This window comes from Leptonychotes weddellii, chromosome 6, assembly GCF_054177405.1.
Source record: "Leptonychotes weddellii isolate Sample4059 chromosome 6, ASM5417740v2, whole genome shotgun sequence".
In the NCBI taxonomy this organism is placed as follows: domain Eukaryota; kingdom Metazoa; phylum Chordata; class Mammalia; order Carnivora; family Phocidae; genus Leptonychotes; species Leptonychotes weddellii.
The window spans coordinates 8,998,870-9,026,696 of NC_138374.1; the positions used below are offsets into that span (position 1 = coordinate 8,998,870).

The 27,827-nt window shown below is 48.4% G+C and overlaps 1 protein-coding gene across 18 annotated transcripts in view; it reads left to right on the plus strand.

Annotated features, from left to right (window-relative positions):
* FGFR2 (fibroblast growth factor receptor 2) overlaps positions 1-27,827 on the plus strand; it is a 99,723-nt gene that overhangs the window by 15,861 nt on the left and 56,035 nt on the right. For 8 of the 18 annotated variants that reach the window (XM_081823362.1, XM_081823357.1, XM_081823360.1 and 5 more), the window contains exons 3-5: positions 10,381-10,647; positions 11,528-11,605; positions 21,985-22,154. In XM_081823362.1, the coding sequence (XP_081679488.1) occupies positions 10,381-10,647; positions 11,528-11,605; positions 21,985-22,154 (515 nt within the window). The remainder of the gene's footprint in view (positions 1-10,380; positions 10,648-11,527; positions 11,606-21,984; positions 22,155-27,827) is intronic. The other 10 variants (XM_081823364.1, XM_081823367.1, XM_081823375.1 and 7 more) reach the window with 2 other exon arrangements.

Here is a 27,827-nt window from a genome sequence, read left to right on the forward strand (position 1 = left end):
ACTATATTCACGTGTTCCGAAAGTACTTACTGGGGAAGATGTCACAGAGGATCTGGACACCATCTGACCTTTCAGGGACTCGTAGGGCAGATGTACCTACCCCCTTGAGTATGCACTGTGGACTGTTTATGTGCGCGTCAGGGGGTGAGCTGGTCCTGAGCAGCTTCGAGGAGCCAGGGGTAACAGTAAGTGTGGAAAGGTGACTTGCCACCCCTGAAAACTTGCTTCTGGAGTGTAGTCTGAGGGCTGGCTTTGGGACATGGTCTCTGGAAAGCAGGCCGGTTACCCCACTTGCTGTAGCCTGGCTCCTCGAGCTTGGGACCTGTGCAGGGCATGGGTTGGGCCCCTTGCCCGAGGGGTTTGGCGTTCAGGGTTACTCCCGGCATGCTGTGGGGTTGTGATGAGGTGTCCAGTCAAGGGAACTGCTGGGGTTTCTGTGCTCCGCATATAAATATCAGGTATCCTTGATTTGTTGGATGGATGAACAGTAGATGCTATTTTAATAAGCCATAGGCCTCTTCCCTCAACTAAAGTCATCAAGCAGGTGTCATCGGGGTTGATAACAACTCTCGAAAGATCCTGGGATGTTTAGTTCCATTTGTGAACATTCCAGAAATCCCCACTTAGGTAACTTACATAGATAGAATGTGACAGATTTGCACATTTGAAAGAAAACCCTGTCTTAAAGTCAGAGGAATGCAAATCAAGGTTCCCATGTGGTGGGGGCAAAAAAAAAATCTGCTTAGTTAGCGTTAAGCTACAACCCGCACAGAGGAACCGAGGCCCACCCTGGCCAGAGCTGGGGTGAGGGGTGCTTTTTCTCAGACGTGCCTCCCACTTCAGGGTTGACAAAGGCCTTCCTGGGCAGCCTCTTGGTTTGTCCTCATGATGACCTTGACCAGCAGCAGGCTAGCCTGGAGGTGTTTTCCCTGTTCTATAAACCAGGACTCAGGCTCAGCGCTGGGAAGGGGCTGCCCAAGTTGATGTGGGTTCACCACTGCAAAACCAGGTCTCAGACTGCCCTTGGACACTGGCACTGAACTTCTTCCAATGTGGGCTCTGGACCAGCAGCATGACCATTATCTGGGAACTTGTGGGAAATTCAGACTCTCAGACCCCACTCCATTCTACTGATGCCGAAACTTTGGAAGTACGGCCCAAGGGGCTGTGTTTTAATAAACTGTCCAGGTGGTCTTTATGCAGAATAAAGTCTGAGAAGCACTGTGCTGATCCCCTCCTCAGGAAGCTCAGTTGGAGGGGATGGGTGGGGGAGGCGGACTCTATTTGGCTGTGTATGTACTAGATGTATAAACAAAGACTGTAGCGTCTTGGAGATGAGAGCAGTGTTAATGGGTCAGGAATTCGCACAGAGGAGATGATATTTGAGCTGGGCTTTGAAGGCCGAACAGGAGCTTGCCAGGCAGAGCAGTGGGACAGGGTTTCCAGGTAGAGCAAAGAGTGCCCATTAGAACAGACAAGTCTAGGGTGTGAGGGAGAGGGTGGAGAGGGACCTGGGGCCTGGAGCAACCAAGGCCTTAATGTGGGTGATGTTCTTTGGGTTTTACCCTATCAGAGTGGGGAGTGGTCTCTGCCTTTTTTTTTAAGTCAAGGTCAGATTTGCTTTTCAGAAGCTTGCTCCGGTGGTCCGTGGTGGATACATAGGGTGGACCGTGGCGGTGGGTTGGGGGCATCGTAGAGGTCTTTTGGGAGAAAAGTTAGGGGCTCGGAGTGAACCTGCACGAGTGAGGTCTTGTCCTTGCTCTTTTCAGAGCTGTTTCGGAGAGAATTGACAGGGGTGCAGATGCAGGGGCCGATCCGATGGGAGGCAGGAGGGAGAAGCGGGGCTTTGGGGCGGACTTGGAGCTGGTGATTCCACTCAGCAAGAGGCTGCAGGTGGGGAAGCCGTGGAAGGAAGGGCACGTGCAGGTTTTGGGTAGCACCTCTGTAGCTGGGCAGCTGGAAGGGGGAGCCTGTGAGCAGGGACTTGAGCCGCATTGCCCTGGAGTGGGTGGGAAGAGCTCCTGAGACAGACGGGAACAGAGTGCAGGGAAGGGAGCACCAGAGCCAGGGGTGGGATTCGGCACCTGTTTGCAGATACAGGGGTTGTGGAAGGAGGGGGAGGTCCCAGAAAGGCAAGAACTCCACCACAGGGCTCTGTGGTTAGAACTCACACACGTGCACAAGCAGAAAACAGAATGACACTAGAGATGATTAAGACTAACCTGTGTGTTAGGGGCGCTAGGAATATAATGGAGGGGTCCCCTCTGGTGTGCTGCATCCCCATCCTTCCGTGTTGAGCACACCTAGTTAGGTGGCTTTTCTTTCTTTCGTGCTTTGTCTACTGCCGCCGAGGAGCAGTGATTTCGGCTGGAAGGTCTTCCTGCTGGCGGATACATTCGTGTGTCTGTGGAGGGCCGGGCCAGAGCTAGCTGCTTTTTGCCCACTCTCTCTTTTATTACGTTCCTGGCTTGCAGGTGAAGAAATAAGAAGTGATGACAAAAGCTGAGAGGCTTGTTTCTGGTCGCACAGATGAGGTTTTCAGAACCGGAGATGATGTGTTCATTTTAGAGGAGACACCTCTGCAAGGCCACTCCTGATCTTAAAGATCGTGTTGCTAAGAAAGGTCAGGCAAATCCCGTTCATTCCTTCATTCCTTTACGTTGTCGTGCAGCCCTGTCCCCCTCCCCCCAGTTCCCTTCCTGATACAGGGAGTACAAAACCTTCCCGCCGGGAGAGATTTCCCGGGAGTCTGGGTCTGTCGGCGGGGCCACCAGCAGTGTGCCCAAGGAAGCCCTGAAGATCTTGAGACGCACCAGCTTCTTCCCATGTCTGGCAAGTGTGTTTCCAGAAGGCAGGAGGCTTGGGCCTGGATGACCAGGCAGTTGAGCGCATAGACTTCTCGTTCTGTATCCGACCGGGGGTGCAGACTACTGTGACATAATCTGATGGCATGTTTGGGAAATGCCATTTGAACGGAGGGCTCACTTTTGAGGTTCTTGCTCAAGCAGAGCTGCCGGGGACTTGAGGCAGATGGGGCTCTTCGCTACCTGCATCCTGGGGGTCCGGTGGAAATTCTGCTCTCCTGAACATAAGAATTTGATGCAGGTGTCGTGAACGGGGAGTAAACCTTCCTTTTGGTGTCCCCCTCTCCCCTTTTGGAGAACGTGATAATTAACAGCCTTGGAACATCAGGATCAAAAGGAGAGGAGATCCTGACCAAAGACAGGGAGTGAATATTTCCACTTAGGGTCCAGATCTCGGGTGATAGTGATGACTCCTTGGATGAGCATTCCTAGGCACTTGGCTGTTTTTGCAGTTTGATTTTCTCATGGGCAGCAGCATCATTTCTTTTCAAACTTGGAAGGCTGTTTGCCATGTATCTCCAAGATAGACCTAAATTATATGAGGGGTGTGTCTAAATATGTAATTTTTAATGGTTACCATATTGGAACCATATGCCATGATCCCGTCTGATCATGAGGAATGTGAGCCAGTCCAGAATTTCTGGAACAGGCAAGCTACTGTGGCAGAGGTAGCTATTAGTGGTTGTTACGGCCCCCGTGGAGCCGACAAGGAGAGTTTTAAGTGCTGACGTGTGTCTGTAAGACACCCCGACAATCGGTCGGAAAGAGAAATCTGCAGCCTCTCAGACTGTTTACGTATCTGCGTTCCATTGCTTTGACTCTTTGTGTCCCCCCGTTTTTATGTTGGCAGTATTTCTTGAGGTAGGGAGCTTTCATCTTTATATTGTGCAGCGTATTTGTCTCTCCCTCCTGCCTCTGCCTCTTAAAGAACAAGTAGTACGGAGCCTTATAAGGTCTCCGTTTGATGTCAGGATTTTTGTCTTCTGCAAGTCTGTTCTTGCAGAGGGGAAGCTTGGAGGATGTCTGAGCTGAGAGAGCCAGCTCTGCCGTCACCCTCACCGGCTGTGTGTCTCGCAGAGCCCCTGGGGTAGGGCCCGCAGGGGCGGTCATTTCTGACGTCACTGCGGGGGACCCCGGTGCCTTTATGTCTTTCCGTTGGTGAGTTCCGGTGCCAGGCAGGCTGATCCAGTGCCATCTGTGGGTTACGGAAAAGCTGGGCCGTAATGCCCAGGGTCTCGACTGGCCAGACTCCCTCAGCTCACGCTTGTAAAAATACTTCAGGAGGCCTGTGTGCGATGACGGGGTTTTGTATTCCAGCCCCGTGGATAGAAAACTGGGTATCGGCCAGGTAAAACTTCGTACCTGGAGCATGGCGCGGCCGCTTCAGGCCATCTCAGACCAGGAGGGTGAGTCGAGGCTAACCGGAACAGACAGGATCAGCTGCCGTGTACTTCCAAGTGTCCCCCGCACTGTGACATTGCAGTGACATTTGCAGCTTCGGTCTGTGGGCTGCTTCTGTCCAGACGTTGGCAGCCAGCCCCACAGCGGTGATATTTATTTCTCCTGTACAGGGCAGTGCAATATCTGGGAGGGCACCGGGAAACCCAGGCTGTTTTACTACTCTTGCCCCCTGGGCTGGTGCGACAGTTCCCGTGGGGGCCCCGAGCTGTGCCGAGGGGCGCAGGTTTGTCCCCGCCACCCGCCCCAGGCCAGGCTTCGGCAGGCCACACCCCGGCCGTGGGCGATCTGTTTCTCCCATTCTCTCTCTTTCTCCCTTTTTAACCCTTTCTGGAGGAACGTGTTTGGGGGCTTGCATGCCCCTGACTATCTGAGAGGGAGGGGCGTCGGGGCTGCCTTCCAGTGGCCATCCCACCGCATCCTCGAAGCCGGGGCTCCTGGTTCTTACTTGTGAAAAGCCACCGTCCTGAGGAAACCCCGGCAAAGGCTGAATCTGTGCCGTGTGACGTACTTGTCCTGAGGCACAAGCTGCTTTGTGCGCCCGGAAGGGTTTAAATCTGTCGTCCACCCTCCGCAAGCGATTGGACGGGGCGACGCGCGGGCTTCCCATCTGTTCTCTGTTTGCATTTGGGCGCCATTTCAAAAACCACACGGGAAGGTTTATAGGCAAACGTTACAAAAAGTGACAGTCTGAAGTGCTGCTCTGGCTGGTTTGGCAACGTAAAGCGTTACCTGAAATAGCTCACTGTTCCCAACGCCCTCCCCGCTTCGGTTGTCCCCAGGCGGTCCTGCTGGTGACCCTGGCGAGGGTGCGTAAGTCACGGCCCTTTTCTGACTTTCACGGGATGTTCCCCGCCCCGCTCCCCGCCCTCCCCCGGGCTCTGGAAACAGCCAGCCAGGATTTGCTTCCCTGGGCTTGTTTACCCTGCGGCCACTGACATCACGCAGTGTCCCTACGAGAGTCCATGGTCCCTGCCTCAGTTTCCTTCTCTGCCCAGATGAGGCCCCTCTGCTCCCCAGGGGTGAGGGCATGAGGCCTTCCTGAGAGGAGGGGAGGGGAGGGGAGGGGAGGGTGGCCCACAGCGGGGATCGCGCAGGCTGCATGCGGGGGACCCCTCCTGCGTGCCCACTCTTTCATTTCCTAACCTCCCAGGAGTCACTTTAGAGAGAAGAAGCAGTGAGACCTTCTGCCGCTGACACTTCTCAGGGTTTGGAACTTCTGGGGAGAAAGTTGAAATCCGCGCACCCACCGTGTGCATGCGGCGCGTAGAAACCGGCCCGGAGAGCCCTCCCCGGCCGTCACCTCACCTGCTGGCCCGCTTAGCCGTTTCGGGTCACGGCGACACTGTCCAACGGTAGTGTGCGTCTGTCTAGCCTTCTCACCTCTTTGTGAACTTACATCATGAGCGATAGGTGGGCACATTCGGTGTCCGTCTGCGGACGTCCCTGAAAAGAGTATTTGGTGTGGAGCAGAGTGGCTTCTGGAAGCTTCCCCCGGTTGTGTTTTGGCGAGATCAGATGAGGGACACGTGGATTTCGGCCCCGCTCTGCACAAGAAAGGTTAAAAGTAAGCTGTAGCACCAGGAAAAAAAGAAACGCAGGAAATGGTAGAGTATGACTCTAAAAGGTATTGTTTAAATCTCCCGGGGAATACTTTGCCCCGTGTCAGCCGTTGTGTGTTAGAGAGCGGGCCGAGCAGCTTGTTGGAGTCAGGTTGGGGTGGGGGGCACCGGCCGTGTCCGTGGAGGCAGACCGACCTCAGGGAGGCTGCGGGGCCATCGCAGACGCATCGTTGCTGGTGTCGGAGGACTTGGCGGATCTTCTGGGCTCCGCACAGAGCAGTGTGAGGGACATACCTGTGCAGATGTGGACAGAGCACTCGGGGAGCGTGTTTGCAGGGAGTCGGGTGCAGAAGAGAAACCCAAGCCTGGAGTGGCCTCCACGGAGCCAGCTGTTGGGGTTCCAGGCAAAGCGCCCGTGTCCTTGCACGTTGTCCCGAGGTGTCTGATGCCGGAACCCACAAGCTGGGTTGGGGTGCTGCCGGGTGGTGTGACAGTGGACCGGTGTGGCGTCCCTCCCCTCCCCCCACTTACCCCCACTCATTCCCCCTCCCCCCACTTACCCCCGCTCATTCCCCCTCCCCCCACCACCACCGTCCTTCTTCTCTTCCGCCCTCCCCTTCTTTTTATTCGCCTGTTTGCCCTTCTCCCTGAGCTGCCCTCCCTGAGGGTGCCTCTCCTGGCGTGCACCCTGGTCTTCCTGGGCTTCACACAGCCCCCGTGAGCTTTCTGTGAATGGGTCGCTCAGGTGAGGGAGGAGCTCATGCTTTCTGAATTGCCCATGCTGGGCTTACGGGTTCAGACTTGGAGTCAGGTGGCTTCGTCTTATGGATGAACATCCTTATTGATGTATTTGGGGGAGTTATTTTACTGTCCTTGAAGCTTATCATCTAACTGGAAAATTGGGTGATAGTTTTGACCTGGTTTTACTAGAAATAAAAACCCGCTTGTAGTAGAAGTCATCTTACACCGAGTTGGGAGCCCGTCATTAAAACTGTCCTGCGTTCTGTGGAGATCCACCAGTCCAGGTTTTCTCTGAGTGTCCTCTGGAAAGAGTGGTGCTCAAGTCCCCGTGAGCGTTTTCAGCCTTGAAGAACGACAGCGGTATTGACTGTCGTGCAACAAGCTAGGGGTGGGATGATGGGCTTCCTTTCGGTTGGCTCACTGGGTCCTCACAAGGGACACCGTGTTATTTGGGCCTTCTTGTTCTTCAGGGGATGAGGGGCTGGGGGTGGAGAGATCAAGCAGGAACGGAGTGGAATTGGGCCTCAGGGCTCCATCCTCTTCTCACGCAGGATGGCAGCCGTTTACCAAGCAGTTCCTGTGTGTCCAGCCCCAAACAGGACGCGGTCCCTGACCTTGAGGCCTCATTGTGCCCTGTTCCTCCTCCTCCAACTGGCAGGTGGTGGTGTCTTTGGTGAAATGGGTCCGGGCACCTCTGGTTTCAGCGAGACTTAGTGGTTTACCTATTTCAGGTGAGGCAAAGGTTTCTCAGTGAACATGCATTCCTTTAAAAACAGGGAAATCATGGCTCTGCCTTGGTCAGGGGAGAGATTTTTCTGCATCATAAGTGCAAGTATCTTGCTTATTATTATTATTTTTTAAAGCAGTGTGAGCGTGTCCCACTGCCTGCATGAAGCAGGGACGTGGCTCTCCTGATCTGAGGGCCAGGGTAGAAGCAGGCTGGCTGCATGGGTCCCAGTCTCTCCTAAAGAGAGAGGGGAGTATTGTGGTTTGGGTCCAGTTACTCCTCCTCGGTCATCTCTTGATGACCAACTCTGACTCAGAGGAAAGCCAATTTTCTAATATTCTTGGTGACATGATGATGATGCCATGTGGGCCTCATAAATATTGATTATTTTATGATCTGGGCCAATCCAGTGTAAACTCATTCTAACATTATGGGTGCTGTTTCAGTAATTATTTGTCAGTTGTAGGGGACCCAAATGGCATCTGATCCTTGCTTTAACCAGCTGTGAAAGGGGTTGGGCCAGGTGTCCTTTGGGGCACCATGAGTACTGAGGTGACTCCAGGCCTCTGGAAGTGGGGCAAGGTCTGAGATTTGGGGCCAAACTGAATTCCTTTTTCTCCTCTTCTTCCTCCCCCTCTTGCCCACATCTTTCCTCCTTTCCCTTTTGTGCCCAGGCTTCAGAGTTCAGGATCTTTCTATTAGTCCTGCAATTCAGTTGCATTAGGACCTGAACAACCTCAGGAAGTGGCCTGAGGGCCTTCCAGCTAAGTTCCCAGCACCATCTTTCAAACATCACTGTGCCCTTCACCCCCTAGAGAAACCTCCCCTCAACAGCCCATTCAGCGGGGGTTGGCAAACGTTTTGTAAAGGGCAAGACTTTGCAGGACATAGGGCGTCTGTTACAACTAGTCAGCTCCGTGGCCCCAGACCATACTTAAGGAACGAGTGTGGCTGCGAGCCAGCAAAACTCTGTTTACAAAAACGGGCGAAGGCTGGGTTTGGCCTGGGGGCCATAGTTTCCCAGGTCCCCTCTAGAACGAGTCCTCCCCCATAGTCTGTGCTGGTGCTGCCATCTTGCTGTGTTTGGCTTCCTGACACTTAAGACCGCCTCCCGTACTTTGTATTTTTGGCTGATTTTTTATTTATTGTCGGTCACCTTCGCTATAATTAAAGTCCCACCGGTGTTGCAAGGATTTCATGGTGACCTGTTGCTTCCTGAGCATCCAGAGTAAAGCGAGGCCCGTGGTAGGTGTTCAGTAGGTGTTGAATGAGAAAAAAAAACTTATTTGGGAAATGTAACCTGTCTTTGAGTTGGGGTTTTCTGCCCTTGTTCCCGGGTACGTTTGTCATGTTAAATTTGACTTTTTTCTTATTTGTTGTTGTGGTTATCTCTTTATGTCCACGTCCTCTTCAGCATCTGGGCCCATCTTGGCATGTGTGCCTTTGAAGGTGCCCCTTTGGGGAGTCCTGGCCCTCCCATGTTGGCCGTTGATGATGGTGCTGTGGAGGATTTCTAGAACCAGAGGCACACGGTCCTCCCTGTTCCTTCAACCGTGGGACTAAGGCACGAAGTGACTTTATTCCATTGTTACATGGGAGATTTGTCCAGACTACACTCAAAAGGGCAAAACAATTGCCTTGTGATGCTGCCCAGATTTGGAGCCATCCCAGAGCTGGGAAGCTTGATGTTTCTTGGGTCTGGGACTCTGGGTACCATTCACAGCTCCCATTGTGAGGGATGAAAGCCCATTCATGGGTCCTTGTGGGTCCCAGCCAGCAGCTCCGGCTGCTCTCCTTATAGACCTGTGGCTCCCTCTCACCTCTGCTTGCACACGTTGCATGGGTCCCCTCTTGCCCTGCATGTCCGGGGACTGCAATCCTGTTTGGCACGGGGCCCTTCCATGTGTATGCTTGGGGGCGGGGCGGGACGCCCAAGGGGACCTGAGCCCTCCGTCTAGATCTTACTGTCTCCCTGGGAGACAGGACATGGCCATGGGATCCGTGGTGCTTCCCGAGAAGCGGGCGAAGTGGGCAGGTGAACAAGGAGGGGAGATCCATGTCACCCCAGGCCTGGGGGATGGATGGCAAGCCCACATCTAGCAGGATGAGTTGGGCCTTGAAGGATGAATTGGGTAAATGGGGAGGTGAGGGAGGAAGGCATACCTCTAAAAGGACATAGAGTTACAGGTCTGAGGGGGCTGGAACCCAGGACTGGTGGGGGCTGGCGGGCAGGGAGGGACCCAGCTGTGACTGTGTCAGAGGGTAAGGTACACCCTTGCTCAGCGGCTTGCTCAGCGGCTTCATTTCCAGATCCATTTCAGTGCAATATGGAGACCACCTCTCGGCTGTCTGGGGGCATTTCATTCTTTTTGGTATGAAGAAAAACAGGGTGTTCCAGCTTGCCCAGCACAGAATTAGGTCTCCAGGCCGGCAAAGTGATCTGAGCCTTACAGCTTTGTAGAAGGACTCATTAGTTTCCCTTGAGTTTGAGGCATTTCATTTTAAGAAGCTCGGCTTTGTGACAACAAAGTCTAACAAAAATAAATAGGTGTGTGTGTGTGTGTGTGTAGGTGTAGACACACAGCCATGCAGTCGCATCGGATGAAAAAAATGATAAAACACACGTCCCTACAAATAAAAAAAAATGCCACAAGAATAGAATTGCTGGGGTGTGACAGTTGCAAGCAGACTTTGGATTGGCAATCGACTGAAAAGTTTTCTTGTACAATATCGTTCCATGCTGGGTTTCGGCGGTGTGTTTACAGCCCCCCAGCTCGCGCAGATTCAGCAGGGCAGCTTCCACTGGGCGCTTCCTCTGGTCCACGTTTCGGACACTCAGTCTGCTCTGTGCACGAGGCTGCTTCCTGGGTTCCCGGGCGCGGGCAGAGGTGAACGCCCGCTGGGGCCATTTGCAAACCAACAACGGCCTCTCCCAGGAATGAACGGGCCGCCACTGACCTTTGTTGGACGTTCTCTCCTTTTCCTCCTTCCCATCTGTCTCCATCTTCTCTCTCCTACCTTTCTGCAGAGCCGCCAACCAAATACCAAATCTCCCAACCTGAAGTTTACGTGGCTGCACCCGGGGAGTCGCTAGAGTTGTGCTGTCCATTGAGAGATGCCGCCACGATCATTTGGACTAAGGATGGGGTACACTTGGGGCCCAACAATAGGACAGTGCTTATTGGGGAATACTTGCAGATAAAAGGTGCCACGCCTAGAGACTCCGGCCTCTATGCTTGCACGGCGGCTAGGCCGGTAGACAGTGAGGCTGTCTACTTCATGGTGAATGTCACAGGTGAGTTGGCCTGCGAGCCCTCCGCGCTCTCCCCTCTGTAGCCGTTTTCTGGGTCAAATTGTATTGGACAAGGGAAATCATAGTGGGAGCTGCTAATTGGATGCCACGCACAGAGCTTCATAGTTTGTTGTTGATCTGTTTTTGAAGTTCTTCCACGGGACCAGCTCAACCAGAGAGGCTGGTCGTTAAAAATGACAGGATTCTCATGTGCAAAGTAACATTTTCTCTTAAGACAGTCTGCCTTTATAGAAGTAAAAACAGCCCCCTTCCCTCCGCCACCCATACTGCTGGCATCCTTGGCATTTAGAATCCAGTATTGAAATTTGATGTGGAAGATTTTGGATTCCTTTTATTAAAATGTGAGTTTCTCTCCTTTATTTTTCTTCCGTGCAGTTAGGGGGAGCTGCACGGACCCCCTTTGTGGCCAAGTTTAAAGGTTCGCTTTCAGAAGTTAGTAAACGGATGGAAGGCCACACAGGGGTTAAGTTTGGCTAGGGACGAATTCCCTTCTTGAAGGGGATCCTGAGAACTGAAAGGTGGTGTTGGAAAGAATCTTTGGATGGATCACAACACAATCAGTAAATCTGTTGGGGACTTGAATGCTGTTTGAAGCTTAAAATCCAGTTTTGATATATCCTACTTGACAGCATGTTTAAATAACGTGAAAGCGGAAAGCTTTGCGAATCATAATACAGACCAACTGTCATCATGGAGAGAAAATTTAAGCCATTAAAACCATCTTTGCTAAACACGGTCTCGGACTTTTTGCGTGGGCTCCTCCCGGGTTGTGGAAGGCCCTCTCCAGAAGGACTGAGTTGTACGTGATTGCAGCCTTTTGCTTTGCACAAACACAACCATGGCTATATTCTTTTGAATACAGATGCCATCTCATCCGGAGATGACGAGGACGACACAGATGGTTCCGAGGATTTTGTCAGTGAGAACAGTAACAACAAGAGTAAGTAGTGGCCACCTCGGAAGGTTCCCGAGCGAGCAGAGCCTGGTGGGAAGTCCGGACTCTAACCTGTCATCTCGTCCGCTCTTCGGGATAGCGTGCCCTACAACCCTTGCCTTTCTCCGCTGTGTCTACTCTCCTGTCTTTCTAATCTGAGAATAAACCAGTGCTCCTGTAAACCCTTTTCGACTGTCTTCCTTTCTTACTGTGTCGGAAGCCACTCTGGGAAGCGGTCACGATTTTCCTTTCTTTGATTTTCTTTTTCTCTTTGGCTTCTCACGGTTCGGAGGCGTCACCCGAGTCGACGCGCATACCATCTTCTGGTTTGCTTTGACAGTGTGGGGCTTAACTCGGGGGTTCTCCGCTGGGGGGGGGGATTCTCCTCCTTCTCCCTTCCCTGGGGGACATTGGGCAATGTTTGGTTGTCTCAACAGGGGGAGGAGGGATGCCCCAATAGCATCCAGTGGGAGGAACCGGGGTGCTGCTAATAAACATCCTGCAATGTACAGGACAGCCCATAACAAAGAAGGATCTGGTCCAAGATGTCAGAAGTGCTGAGGTTGAGAAACCGGGGCCGTTTTAAACACCGCGGTGTGCCTTACTTTGCAGGCAGCGATAGGGAAGGGGACCAGCAGGTGCCGCTGGCTTTGAAAAGGCAGTTAACGCTGAGCAGTGACACATGGGCAGCCTTGGTGTAGAAGCACGTGGCCTCTCTGCCTCCGTCACTTGGGCAAGTAATTTAACTTCTGCGCCTCAGTTTCTTCAGCTATAAAACGGGAATAGTTAACAGTGTACATTGGGGTTGTTAACGAGGGTTAGATGAGTTTGTATTTGCACAGCACTCAGAAGAGTGTGTGTGTTTGTTCAAGAAAGAAGATAAAATAGAGCCTTCCGTCTTTCCGATAACATGGCTTGTGTGTTCCCAAACTGATTTTAGACTGGTCACTGGCATTCTTTGTTCAGGTGTTATATTCTACGTGTTTTCAAAAGGATTTTCGTCAGTTTAATAAATTTAAACAAGGCCTAAATAATAAGACAATTAGTTATTAAAAGAGGCCCAGGGCTCTTTAAGGGAAGACGAGAAAATCAGTGCTGTTAGGGACCTGGGACAATGTGTTAAGTGAGGAAATGTATTTGTCCCTGAGTCTCCTAGCAGCTTAGGCAAGAAGGGAAATGTTTTGGTCTATAGTTTTCACTGTTTTGGCAAGAGAAAACTTAGGGCCTGGATCACTAGCATCAGTATCAGCTCTAAGAACTTACTAGAAATGAAAATGCCAAGGCCCCACCTCAGAGGCACTGAATTAGAAACCCCGGGAGTGATTCTCCTGTATAGTGAAGAATGAGAAGCTCTGACTTAGGGATTCACACATGTCAATGTGCCTTGAGCAGGGGTTTGCTGTTAAGAGCTCTTTTTTTTTTTTTTTAAAGATTTTATTTATTTATTTGAGAGAGAGAATGAGAGAGAGAGAGCATGAGAGGGGGGAGGGTCAGAGGGAGAAGCAGACTCCCTGCCGAGCAGGGAGCCCGATGCGGGACTCGATCCAGGGACTCCAGGATCATGACCTGAGCCGAGGGCAGTTGCTTAACCAACTGAGCCACCCAGGCGCCCCAAGAGCTCTTATTTATAAAACAGTGGGTGAGTGAAACTGTCTTCTGTGATTCGTCCCAACCTTCTAACAAAGTTGTTATTACTATTTAATAACAAAACCCTGGTACATCAGAAGACATCACTCATTCCCTATTATTAGTTCTTTGGCTCTAGCAGAGGAGGCAATAAAAGACCATGCTTTGGAGGGCCTGCTTTGGGCAAGCTACGTGCTGGTTGCTGGCTCAGGCAATGCCCGCCCCCCTCCCCCCCAAGCCCCATAAGGTAGAGAAAGGTATTATTCCTGTGTTATTGATTGGAAATTCATGATTCAATGAGCAAAAGGCAAAACTGCCATTCACTTGTAGGCCTGTTGCATGTTGAATCACAGCGCCCCTCTCCCAGTCCCCAGGGTGACAAAGGGGGTGCAGTGTTGTTTACAGCCCTGAAGTGGTGCCCCCACGTGGGATCTCAGACTCCGGCGGCAGCTGGGTTGTGTTGACATGTCTGCAAGCTGCATCGTCCTGCTGAACCAAGTCTCATAGCATGTTGCCAGGAATACTTGGGAAGCAGTACAATGTAACAGCAAGGTATAGGTTATGTAACAAGTAGACCGAGTGAACTGAACCTCTTTCTGGCGATTGGGAAGGACTACCTGCCACGGACCTCCAGGTTTTCCTCCTGAACACTAGTCTCTCTTCCCAGTGCCTGTGCAGACGGGCCAGGGAGTGGAGCGCATTTAATGAATGCCATACCTTCACCCTGGGACCAGGGTTCTTTGTGATTAGCTCTCGAATGACACCACGTCTGCCCCACGATGGGTGCTCTGCAGTGATTAAGGGCTGGTGTTAGCTGTACCAGGGAGATACTGCTGTTGGGAACTGCCTCTGTTTGGTGCCTGTGAAACATTAGATGCGATTTAAAGTGATAGCAGTTCTTAGCTGGCTACTTGGCCTCTGCCATCTGTTAGTGTGATTAGGCTGGTCTGATTCACAGGTGCAGCCTGGGGCAGTGGAGATTAAGCAGCTGTGGCCTGTGTGGACAGAGGAATGCCATGGCCAGGGTAATTGGCAAGGCGGGGAAGGGGATGTTGCCATTAAAACAATTTTTTGCCACCTCCAGTGTCAAATGCCTGACCTGATTAATAGGGAAAATTGTAGAAGCACCGAATTCCATGCATTTTCAGCCACCTGGAAAACACCCATGTGTCCAGATTGATTCCTCTGGTGCCTTCTGATTGTCTGGAAATGCCACTGGGGGGTGTTTGAAAGTTCCTCTTCGGTGAAGTTAACAAATGATGCTCCAGTGATCTTCTGCTGACAGTCACATTTCTGGGCTTGTCTGAAGTTTTTTTTTTCTTTTTGGGTTGGTAGATGTTAGTTCTGTAGCCGATGGCTTGAAAAATATATTGCAGGTCATTCTCTCTGCTGGTGAGCTAGATTTTTGTTTATCTGATTTGGTGGTTAGCTGTAAGAAGGCACGCTTATCTGCCTGGTAGAGTTCTTAAATTTTGTACGGAGTACAAAAAGCATGGCAGGCAAATACAAGGGCAAAAATAAGCCCAAAATTAAGGCAAGATTGTTGAAGTTTGGCCGTGGAAGTACGTCTGATCTGATTTTTTTTACAGGGATGTTTCACAATATTCAGGGTTGGCTTTAACTCTCACACCATCGTACAAGACCCGGCTCAGCTCAAAAGTGGGCTCCCCTGTAGAGATTTCCTCGCTCACGCAAGCAGATTGAGTGGCTCGATTTTGAAAGTTCCCGTGTTCTGTTCTCTGACGTCATGGGCCGTGTCGCATCGTGTCTCAGACCCGCCTTTCCGGGTAGACCACTTTGGGAGGCAAGGACTAGCCTGGATGTTGAGGGAGTATTCTGTGAAATTACAGTCCTCCTGTACATCTTTTATGGGTCTCATGACAAGCGGTAATGCTCAGGTCTGGTCTGTGCCTTAAGAGAATAAGCTGGTGTTTCCCAAAGTATATCCCTTTGGAACCCCAGTCCAGAATAATTCTGTGCCAAGGAGGAGTTGTATTTTGAAATGAATTTGAAAAATACCTCCTCCTAGGACCCTTTTCTCAGACTTAAAGTGTCCGTCAGTCAGCATACTACAACTCTGCAGTGTTCAGTGGTAAAACATCTGTTTAATTTTGGCCTTTCCCAGGGTTTTCCAAACTTACTGACCAAAAGACCCTCTTTAAAATACAGCATTCATTCACATCCTGTTGCACATGCTTTGAAAATCTGTGCAATGGGCTGGTTTGATTGACCTGACTTTTCTCTTGCCTTTTAAGTCAGGTTCTTCCCTCACAGATGTGAAGGGCATTCTCAGGTCATATTTTAACAGCTGACTAGCTGATGACCTCACACCTTACCAGCGCTAGACGTTTCCCTGAGCGGAACAATCCTGTGATGTCATTACAAGCCTGGCTGCCAGGAAATAATGCTGCTAACATATGCCCTTTAGTGAAACAGACTTTCTGGGACAGAAAGTTGCGATTTCAAATGCTGATTTTTGAAATGCATCCAGGTTGAGGGTTTTGAAAGGTTCAGAGTTTCTACTTCAGCAGGGAAAGCGTAACTTAATTAGTCCTTGCCTCCCCTAGGTACATGTGTCTTAATGGGTCATCTGGCAACTAATAAGGAGACATGCATGTCCATTTTTTTTTTTTCTCGAGTGATTTTTATTACCTCAAGCTTGTGTTTAAGTGATTAATATTTCTGAAAAGCTTGAGACTTAGTTCTCGGAAAGATCATGATTGACAAAGTTCAGGTTAACTGCTGAACTAGAGGGATAATCATAGCAAGGCAGCTTTGTCAAGATTTTTGCTCCTGGAGTGGTTCTTTCTCTTGAGTGAAGAGAGAGACAAGGCTGTTTTCTATTTTGATTTCATTCCTGTTGAGACCTGCACGTACCCATACTCTGTGTCAGGGAGAAAGGCAAGTTTTTGGAACTGGCTAGGGAAAATGAAGGAACTTGGCCTGAGATTCCATACTCCTTTTGTTGATTAACCCGCTGATAATAACAGTTTGCCGTCACCTTTGGTCTAATTGGGATTTTTACTTAGTAGAGATTATATCTAAGTTGGTAAATGTTGTGTGGCAGTTTCCAGGAATTAAAAATAATAGTAATAATAATAATAAACCCAAAGCACAAAGGCTTCCTGAATTTTTTTGACATTCCTTCGTAATGAAAACCTCATCCTAAATTGGTTTGGGTGTTTTATCACAAAAGCCAGGGATGGTGTTCTGTCCGGAAGGTTGGATTGAATGATCTCTTTCTTGGCCTCCCCTGTGGTCAGCCAGCATAATGAATAAGTGGAGGGTTTTCTTTTGAAGGCAGATCCTAGGAACCTCCCACGGGGCAGCTGGTCTCCCAGTGGACTCAGGCATTTCAAATGAGAGTCACTTGCCTGGTTTGTTTTAATGTGTTTCTTATCAAATGCCTCACTGGTCAGCAAGTTGTTGTTTTTAATGAGATTCTCATATAAAGCCCGCCGCCCCCATAATCATGCACGCACTCACATCGCTGTATTTTGTTAGATTTGTTTTCTCTTAATTTATGCAAAACTGAAAACAGATGAACCTCAGTCTACTGGAAGGATGGGGGTGGAGCTCAGAGACATCCTCCCACCCCCACCCCAGTCAGGGTCAAAGCATTCAAATGTCCTGATTAGTGATATTTTTAAAGACCCTAATTATAGACTTAAGACAGAGGCCTTAGTGGGGCTTTAGGGAGTTTGTGAGACTTAATCTAGGAGCTGAAACAGGCTGTGTTTTTTTATTTTTGCATCAATAAAAATACAGTTGGCAGTCATCAGGGTTCACAGCTCACATAAATCTTGAACTTTTGACTTAATTACCATGGGAGAGTTCAAAGGGCAGCCTGGAGTGGTTGAAAGAGCATTGCCCAGGGAGCTGGAGGCCTGGGTCTTCCTTCAGCCTGGCCTTGACCAAGCAACCTTGATCAGATCACTTGACCTTTCTGGGTGACATTGATCACATCTGCCATTGGACCAGATGGTGACTGAGGCTTATTGGTACAGTGGTAATATGATTCCATGTTTTTCCTTTAAACCGCTGGGCTGTATTCTCTTTTTGATTTCAGAAAGAGAGGAGACCATAGACCTTAGATGTCCATGTTGAGACACATACTGGGGCATGTGAGGGCTTCTGTAGGGGCAGCCCATGTTTTTGATTGCATGGTCAAAAGAAACCCTTTAATCCTACCATGTGTTGGCAAAACCAGTATCTGCCTAGAATACCTGGACAGAATGTTAGGACGTGGAGGGACTTTACCATACCAGAACATTCAGTTCAACTCCCTCATTTTATAGCTCAAGCTTTTAGCAGTTGTCCATCTGGTACATTTGTCCATCTCTCTGTCTGTCCATCCGTCCATCTATCCATCCATCCATCCATCCATCCATCCATCCATCCATCCAATAAACACTTGAGTGCCTACTCCATGGGCTGAAGGCAACTCAAGCTGTACCCTTCAGATGCTCTACTCTTACTGGTCAGCAGACATTGAAAGGGATACATCTCAGTATGGAGACACCCTGGTGATGGAAATACGTAAATGACAAAGAGGAGGCCTAGCAAAGGAATGTGATGAATATTCACTGTGGGATGGAGGTGGTAGGTTGAAGGAACGCTGAGGGAAGTTTTTTTGGGGTTATACATCTCTGTTTAACCAGCACATCTTAAGAGAATACTGCTATATTAAAGTAAAATTTTATTAGCATTTTCACTAATATACAATAACTGTTTCAGTGTAGAAAATGATATTGAGTAGGTATAGTATTCCTTGACGGGATTTTACTTATTTATTTTTTGCTTGGGTTTTACTGTTCCTTTAAGCTCAGTGTTAGTATTTAATGACTAAGAGAGCATCATTCTTTTGCTACACGTTACATCAGAAGATCTGAGAATATCAGAGCAGAAGGGACCCACCTATCCTATAGGTCAGCTTGCTTACTACCTCTGATTTAGTAGAATTCATTTCTTCACGCCATCCGAGATTTCTGTCACCATTCCTTTTCTGTGGCTTGACTTTAAACTCACTCCTCCTACATCCCTAAGATTATGCCAGGGGGGATCCATTAAGTAGATGCTCAGAGACTTCTTTGAAATGTGATGTAGCCTTGGCCTGCAGGTTTCATCTTTTATAAAGTTGTTGAGGAAAGGTTTGTACTGAACACCTACTATGTGCAAGGGCCATCTTGCTTTTGTAAATCATTAATTTGTTAGGGGAGTTCCTTCTGCAAGTGAAAGTTAACCCACGGTATGAAAAGAGGAGCCTGGTCCTGGTCTCTCACCAGCTGCGTTGCTGTTCTTGGGGTGTGTGTTGGGGGCTGGTAGTGCTGCATTTCCGTGTGTCCAGACTGCAAATTTGGCAGCAAATATCGAATACAAAGTTCGCGGAGGACATGAGGCCACCGATGAAGAAAGTGCAGCTAGGGCTAGTCCTACAGTCTCATTATTTTTCTAGACCTTTCAGTCTGCACATAAAACTAGGTTATTTCAGGAGGAGCCATTATAAAATAAAAATTCCTCCCCTCTAGCATCATGTGCATTAAAAACATTCATGAGCCAAAATCTTCAGGGAAAGTCTGGTCACAGAAGTGTGCTGTCCTGTGTGATGTGAGTGGGACTGGGCAGGGCGTTGGGGTGGCCCACCACTGTCACACAGACAGCCTGGAAAACTTGGCTCAGTGGCTTTTCTGTCGAGTCACTATCTACAGGTATTCAGGAAAAGAGAGTGTTGCAGATGTAGGTTTCGAGGGGTAGCCGTGTAGGCGTGTAGGCGATCAGTTTCTACTCTGTTGATTAGATTTTACAGTGCCCCGCCCACCTGGCATCCCTGCGATTTTAAATGTTTTTTTTTTTTTTTTTATTCATGAGAGAGAGAGAGAGAGAGAGGCAGAGGCAGAGGGAGAAGCAGGCTCCCCGCCTGGCAGGGAGCTCAATGCGGGACTCGATCCCAGGACCCTGGGATCATGACCTGAGCCGAAGGCAGACCCTTAACCATCTGAGCCACCCAGGCGCCCCATCCCTGCGATTTTAGATGACAAGCTGGGTGCCCACACCCTGCTTCATGGCCGTGCATCTATTTTGCACGAGCAGATTTTATAGGTGCAGTTTTGACGATTGAAATTTTACCCCAGGGAAGTGGCTTCCTGCCAGAAATTCCAGCAAAATTCTTTTCACCCTTGTCCTTGAATCATTCCTTAGGTGCCAAGACAAAGGTGCCGGCTGTCAGTGTGATGTTGCCACAGGCCGTGACCGTGCGGGCTCATATGGTCTGGGGTGATCCCTGTGTGGGTTGCAGCCTCCCTGACAGCTTCGCTCCGGCAACGTTCCTAGTTCCTTCAACTAAATCTTAACTTTTTAACATTTTAGGGAATGTACAAATCATGCCTAATGGAATGTAAGCACATATCTGTTGATTTCTTTTATACGAAAATGAAAAGACACTCCAAAGGATCAGCTCAGCTGTAACTGATGCTATCTCAAAGTTACTACATTAATATTTAGCTAATTCATATGAATAGGCCATTGTGTTTACTTAAACAAATGACATGATTATAGACACCTGACAGCATGAGGTATGCTTTTCATTTAGGTCAGATTTATAAAAGTCTTTGTGTAGCGACAAAGCTCATTATTTATTTTGTGCTCTTAATGGTTTCTTTTTAGTGGCTGTGCTGTGGATGGATTTTTCTAAGTAGAAGCTTTTAAAATGAAAGATTATTGAAATTGTTCCAGTATATGCCAGGCTCTGGGAGTCTTGTGATGAATAGCAATCAAGTACTCCCCGGTGAGCCCTCAAAAGAGTGGGTGTGTTTATGGGCATTCGACACCCAAAGCCAAATGGCCACCAAGTTGCCTACTCATTGCAGATACAACTGGATTCAGAGGAAAGCATGCAACCCCGTTCTTATTCCCTTGGCTCTCCTCCTGGCCCTGCTCTGGCCTTTCTTTCTCTGGTACACATGACCACCTCAGTTTTGCCTTGCCTGCACGGTCTTGGCATTGTGTAGACACCATCTACATCTACACTGATACTTAGATAAACAAGGATAAAGAAGATTCAGCATGCCCTTGTTAAGAAATCTCAGCTCCACCTTTTATAGTCAGGTTTCAAGAGCAAGGGTGAGGCAAACAAGGGTAGGTGTTTTGAATGCAGTTTTTCCAATTCCTCATTCTGCCATGAGAGTCTGGCTGTTAAGTGAAGGGGATTGTTAACCCCCCCCCCCCCGCTGGGAGCGAGCTCTGTCATCCACAGAATAGAGGAGGAGACCTGTAAATCCACATCAGAGACAAAACCCCTGCCTGGACCCGTTTGTCTCTGGTTTGTGAAATGTGTGTGCTGCTGCTCAGTCTAACCCTCATCAGCGGTAAACACAGTTATGAATCAGTCTTCTAGGATTTCAGTGTTATAGAATGTTCTAGAAGGTGCAAGGCCCTGTTGATGGATGCTTTAGGGAAATTTTGGCTCCCAGTTTGCTAAGACAGAAACATACATGTGAAAAGTTAAATAGCTATACAAGATTTGAGTGGAAATTTTGGGCAGTAATCAAGAAGGCAGTGTGCCTTTGGCAAGGGCTGGCTGTCCTGGACTCCGGTCTTTAACATCACAGTGGTTGAAGGTATGGATTTCGACCCCTTGGAGAAGCTGGTTCTTACCAGCCGTGGAGAGTAGGGGCAAAGACCGTGGGCTCTGGAATCAGACTGCCTTGGCTCAAATCTGCCTGCACTTCTTCCTAGCTTTGTAGCTTCTCTGTGCCTCAGTTTCCTTGTCTGTGAACGAGGATTATAATAATGCCTTTTTCATCAGATTGGTGTCAGGATTAATATGCTAAACATGTAACAGCTTTTAGAGCTCGGTTTGGCAAATAAGAAGCCCTCACTCAATAGTGCTCATTAGCTGCTGTTGGCAGGCATGAAGAATTTACGGTGGTGTTCTGGATCGTTGCTGTGGTTCATACTTAGATAAAATGTCCTTTGTTTGGCAATTTAAAAAGTTATCTCTTCTCTTGAGTTTAAAGAATCACTTGTATCCATGACTTTGCGGGTCATTTAGAGGGCTCACCTTCACATAACATGTAATCGATAGCCTCCTGTTAAGTTTTACCTGTTTAGACATGGTGGTAGAATTATGGCATTCACAACCGCTGAAAAATCTTTTCTCTATTAAAAAAATTAAAACATAGTTAGTGATAGGGCTTTCTGGTTTGTCATATAAAGTACTGGGAAGTTAATGATGCCTCCCTGAATAATTTATCATCTTAGGATAGTAAGTTATATTATTGATTATTTACAGCTTCCGTGGCTAAACTGACTTGGCTTCTAGCGCACCTTGTGTGTGTATGTGATCATTTGCTAGGTGTGGTGATTGATCTAAAATGATACATTTTGGAGGACTCAGCAACTAACAGGAGGACTCAGAACTAACATTTTGTTAGTTACTGTATGGGTTGTCACTGTTTATATAAAGCAGCATTTGAAAACGTGATTTGCCATGAATTTATATTCTGGCCCTAGGAACAAGGGAGAGAAGGTACCTCAAACACTTTTTCCCTGTTAAGAGACACAAACTAACAAGCAGTCCATCTCCAGGGACCTTCTGCTAGGCCATCTGCTAGACTTCAGAAAACTTTTTTCCTAATGTAAATATTACCCAAAGATTTTTGAGAATGTCAGCTCGCTCACTTACAAAGTAACATTATCTTCCCTGTTATGGAAATGAAGCTCTCCTTCTCTGTACATTGTAACCGTGTTTTCCACCCTAGGAGCACCGTACTGGACCAACACAGAAAAGATGGAAAAGCGACTTCATGCCGTCCCTGCGGCCAATACTGTCAAGTTTCGCTGTCCGGCTGGGGGAAATCCAGCACCAACTATGCGGTGGCTGAAGAATGGAAAGGACTTTAAGCAGGAACATCGCATTGGAGGCTATAAGGTAGAATGAAGTTTTCAAAATGTTCTCTTTCTTACGTTTTTATGAATCTCTTTTTTAAGTAGTTGAAAGGTAGCAGGAACCGGAAGGAAAATATATATATATTTTTAAATCAGTTGTTGTTGGGGTGCCTGGGTGGCTCAGTCGGTTAAGCGTCTGCCTTTGGCTCAAGTCATGATCCCAGGGTCCTGGGATCGAGCCCCATGTCGGGCTCCCTGCTCTGCGGGAAGCCTGCTTCTCCCTCTCCCACTCCCCCTACTTGTGTTCTCTCTCTCTCTCTGTCAAATAAATAAATAAAATCTTAAAAAAAAAAAAATCCGTTGTTCCCCTCATCGGTCATTTCCACGGTTGATCTTTTAAAACCGTTTTGCTGGACTCGCACATACTTTAAAAGCACAATCCCCATTGGCATTGTTCTTTATGCGAGAAGAGTTTATAACAGGAGGGTAGAAAGTTGAGAGTCTGTTTTCTATATGCTTTATAGTCTATAAAACTAAAACTGAAGCAGAATCAGAGAAGCATCAGTATACTTGCCCTGTTTGAGCAGGGTTGTGTGAGTACGGATGGACTTGGCTCAGACGCTGGGTATGAAATAGTGTTTATGAAGAGAGAATGCTTCCACGGTGACAGGCCATCTCTGTCCTCTGTCTGCAAGGCTCTGGAGAGCCCATCACAGAAGGTGGTGAAGTGTAGTCTCCCCCGTTCTGGGGGAGGTGGACCTTGACGGCCGTCTCCCTAAAGAGGCCTGTAAATGCCCGTTCAGGCTCTTGTTCATCCAGTCAGTGGATGTCGATGAGCATCTTTGGGGGCAGGCACCCTCCGAGGGCTGGACAGCGCACAGCCTCAACTCACGGGGCTTCCTCGTCCAGAAGGGAAGGCAGACCAGAGAGCCGGGATCTGAGTGGGCCAAAGTCAGAAGAGCATGTTGTCCTGTGGGTGTGCAGGGAGAGAGGATGTTGGCTCTTGGGAAGGCTAAGGATAACAGAGGTCAGGAAGGGAACCTGGGCTGAGTTTGAAGGAAGGGTGTCTCAGGAAGAGAGACATGGAGTCTCTGCATTATTTAGTATGGAAGGGGAGGCCTTGAGGAATGTAGTATGTGAGGAAGGCTGAAGGAATTTGACTATGACATTCTTTGGTCCCTTTGGATAGCATGAGTCCGTGAGTCGGTGCATTGGTTACTTATTACTGTGTAACAAATTCCCCCAAGGTGCAGTAGCTTTAAACAACATTTTTTATCACAGTTTTCCAGGTGTGGCTTAGTTGGGCCTTCCATGGCGAGGTCTCTTATAGGACTTAAGATTTCCGTTATGTCTGGAGTCTCATTTGTAGGATCAGCTGTGGGGAAGGACCTGATCCCAGTCTCATTCCCGGGCTTGTCAGACTCACTTCTTTGCAGGTTGTTGGGCTGAGGGCCTCAGTTCCTCACTGGCTATGGGCTGGAGGCTGCCCTCACTTCCTTGCCCCGTAGGCCTCTTCGTGTGGTAGCTGGCCCCCCTCAGGGAGAGCAGACAAGAAGAAGTAGCGTGTGAAGAAGAAAGGAGTCACAGCCTTTGGTAACCTGATCATGGATGTGACCTCTAACCACCTTGGCTGTTTTCTGTTATTGAGCAGATCATTAGGGGAGGAGATGAATTCCCCAAGGGCATGGACATCAGGAGACCTGGGATCAGTGGGAGCCATCTGGGCCCTGCCGGGGGACACTCTAGACTGGACCCTAGGTTCTGAAGAACCAGGTCAAAGAGGGTTTCTTGGTAGATGGACTTTTCTGCTACAACTGTGTCCACGACACCCCGACGACACTTGAGAGGGCACGTGAGCCCCGACCTCATCACTGCTGTGGTTCATTGGGCCTCCTCTCTACAAAAAAGTGCCCCGGAGCCCTTTTCTGAAATACCCTACCCAATTCTCATCTTTAAAAGGGTTGTTTTCTTCTACAAAAATGGTTGACTTTTGTGTTAACATTTAAAAATATCCAGAAGCCAAAACTCGGAGGACAACGGGGAAAGCCTAGGAGTGAATTTCTAAGCATGGACATGGGGCAATTTGCGTGTGCAACAGGTGTGAGGTTTATCTGCTGCGAGGTGGATGCCTTGGAAGCTGTGGAAATAGACATGCTTGGCCTGTCTTCCATGACTCCTGCTTGCCTGCTTGTTGGTGGGAGCAGAAGGCAGGAGGGTGCTTTGTCTCTTTGCTCTGAGGTCAGTACTTACACCAGGCACCGTGAGATGGGAAGGTTGGCTTGCTTTTTTTGTAAAGGCTGATAAGACAAAGATTTCCTTAGGTGGGTGCTGGTTGGAAAGGAGGAGTTAAAACGACTACAGTTGTGGCCCTGGGGATTGTTCTAACCACCGAATGCTCTCCGGGAACATAATTGATGCAGTTCCAATGATTTCATTTCAATACAACCAAAGTATAAGAGTGGTGGTCAAAATCCTGGTGGTTAATGAGTTTCCTCATTTAAGACAGCCTTGGAAAAAAGTAAAAAGAGTTGATGAGCCTCCAGAAACTCGTGGTCTCAAAATAAATAGGACCAACATCATTATTATGGGTAAGGAGCTTTTTGCAAATCTGAATTAGTGATTATAAATGCGCTAGAAGACTAAGGGTGCCTGATGAGGAAATACTGCTTGATTTTTAGCAGGTGCAGTTCAGTTTTAATCACCGAGGGCAACATTCCACTAACCGAAGAGCGCCTGGGTTCTAAAAGCAAAGTGGGGGAACCTTTCGCAGAGTACCTTTAACCTGTTCGCGTGGAGGCACAGACCAAAGGATTTTTTGTCGTTTCATGTTGAAGCCATTTCTGGAGTGAAAGAGAGTGGGGATTTGAGTGCATGGGAACAAAAATTCTGAAGTATATTTTGCTACAGGGGTGCCTGGCTGGCTCAGTCGGTAGAGCATGTAATGCTTGATTGGGGGTGTGGGTTCGAGGCCCACATTGAGTGTAAAGATTCCTTAAAAAACAAGATCTTGAAAAAAGATAAAGTACATTTTGCTGTTAAAAAAAAAAAAAAGATCAAGGAGGGGGGAGAGCATTGGAACCTTTGGAAGGTGGTGTGCTGGCTGGTGGTGAGGCGTGCACATTTCTGGTCCTGTTGGACTTCCTCTGGAGAAGAGACCGTGGCCATGTCTGAGTGCCCTGGGGTGTGGTGGGGGTGTCAGTCCATCAAGCGCAAAGGTGGTCGACCTGGGGTGAGTAAGGAGTTTTCACAGCAGTTGTGGTATAGGATGTTGATTTGGGGGATACTGGTTCCTTCAGGAATTCCGTCGAGCCCCACGGGCTTCTGGGATTTGAAAGGGAAAGAGATCTCTCATCTCCTGGGAAAACATAGTTACCTACAGCATAAGCCTTGCTAATGATGTGTTAGACGCACCCCAGGCCCCCAGGTCATGAAGTCCTGGGTGGTCACAGAGGCTGGCAGCCCCACCCCCACCACGAGTCCAAGCCCCCTGGCTGGTGCTTCTCCAACATTCGGCCTGAGGGAATCCCCCCCAAAGCAGAGACCCCATTGACACGCGGACAGCCCCATGTCCAAATGTCCCTCTCCCCTGACTCCCATCCCTTTGCCACCGTATATAACGAAGAGGCGAAGTGTCAAGTTTTCCAAGATGTATTTTTCCAGAAAGCAAGACCTGAAAGTTTCCGCAAACAAATGTGTGTTATTTCTGTGATTTTTTTTTTTTCTTCATAAATCTCATTCCATAAACCATGGTCGCTCTGTCTGCCTAGCTCAGCTGTCGGTCTAGCTCTTTCTACCTGTTTATGGATCAGGCACCTTGGCCGTCATCCACTGTGTTACAGCTTGTTTTGAAATGGTGGCCAGTGAAGGGCGAAGGGAACCTGAAAAAACCCAAAACAAAATCAAAGAGAATTATGAAATGGGACAGAAAGCTCCTTTTAATTAAAATGACCAAGAGAGCTCTTTGGTATGCTGTTGTTCAGTCTTATTTATCAAAGAACTCATGCTGAGCCTTCCTTAGGTGATTTAAGAGTCATATTATTGTTTTTCTTAGTATGTGGGCAAAGGCTGGGTGGATGTTATTATTTATGGTGATAAAGGTTGACCTGAAGCATAACTATATCTCCCTAATTGTACTCCTGCCTGGGCTCTTTCATCAGTCTTGACTTTGGGCAAGTTGTTGAAGCTCTTCTTTTAGGTCACCTATCCTTAAAATGAAGTTTGAATGGATAGTCTTGAACATCTGATCCCTTCCAACTGTGATTTAGTAGCATAACCACCAACCATTTTTTTTATCCTAAACAATGCACAGATCTTTTTTTTTTTAGGACGAGGTTACCAAAAGGCTAGATATTTCAAAGGGCTCTGAACAGTAATTACCATTTAATGCAGAAACCAAGAAGACCGAGGTAATTAATAGACCACCTCAGTTCCTGACTTCATTCCTAGGTAGTGTCTCAAGCGTAGAGGGGAAGAGTATTCTTAAAAACTGCCTTTCATGCCACTTAGTAACTGCCAAAGAACCAAGAGAGATCACAGGATCCAGCACTCCCCTCCATCTGGCTGGGGGACGGGCACAAGAGGACATGGCCTCAGGCCTCCTAGAGGGGAGAACTCCTGTGGACCCCTGAGCAGGGTGAAGCATCACCTGCTCTGGACTGTCAGTTTCCTGGTATGTTTCAGGCCCAAGAAAAGATGAGGTAAAACCTGTTTTCTCATAATCACAACTAAACTGGTGGTTTTGCTGGGTAGGTTCATTAGGTTTACATTTTCCAGGTTACTTAGATGTCATATTAGAGACTTTTGATTAAATGTTATGCTTAATCCCAAAGTACGTTTCTTTGGAAAAATCACGACTAATGTCCTTCTTCATACATTTATATTTTGCTGAGCTCTTTCTCAGCCAAGGCATTTCAGCTTTCATCCCAGGTCGGGCTGTCTGTGATGAGGAAGCAGGTGTATGTGGCCATCAGCCAGCATGCAGTGACTGCTCACCCATGTCACTGCCCTGGGTCCCCTGTGCCGCCCAAAGAGGGGGACTGTTATTTCGCCCCTTTTATAGATGAGACTTGTCACGTGGCTCCTTGGTGGCAGAGCCGCCATTTGGACCCAGGTGGTTTTCCTCCAAAGTTCATGCTCTTACTAAACTGCTTTCTTCAAATGTGGTTCTGTGTTTTTATAAAAAACACTTGAAAAATCAGAAACACGGAGGTAGTAAGGGCATCCCAAGAACATGTAAGTATCAGTCAGCCCAAGGTATACTGTTGAGAGCAAAGTTGGGCATAGGATCCGTGGGATTTTTCAAAATTGTGGTAAAATATACAGAATATAAAATTTGTCATTTATTTTTCATCACCCCAAACAGAAACTGTGTATCCGTTAAGTAATAATTCTCCATTCCTCTTTCCCCCAGGCCCCAGTAACCTCTAATCTTTCTGTCTCTCCATTTGCCTGTTGTAGGTACTTCGTGTAAATGGAATCATAGGATATTTGTCCCTCTCTCTGGGTTCGGATATGTTGTTATTGCTTTTTAGGGCTGGATAATAATCCATTATATGGGTAGGCCCCATTTTGTGTATCCGTTCATCTGTTGATGGGCCCTTGGGATGTTTCCACCTTTTGGCTCTTGTGAATGAAGCAGCTTCGAACATGGCGTGCTCAAGTATCTGTTTGAGTCCTTGCTTGCGGTTCCTTTGGGTATAAACTGAGCAGTGCAATT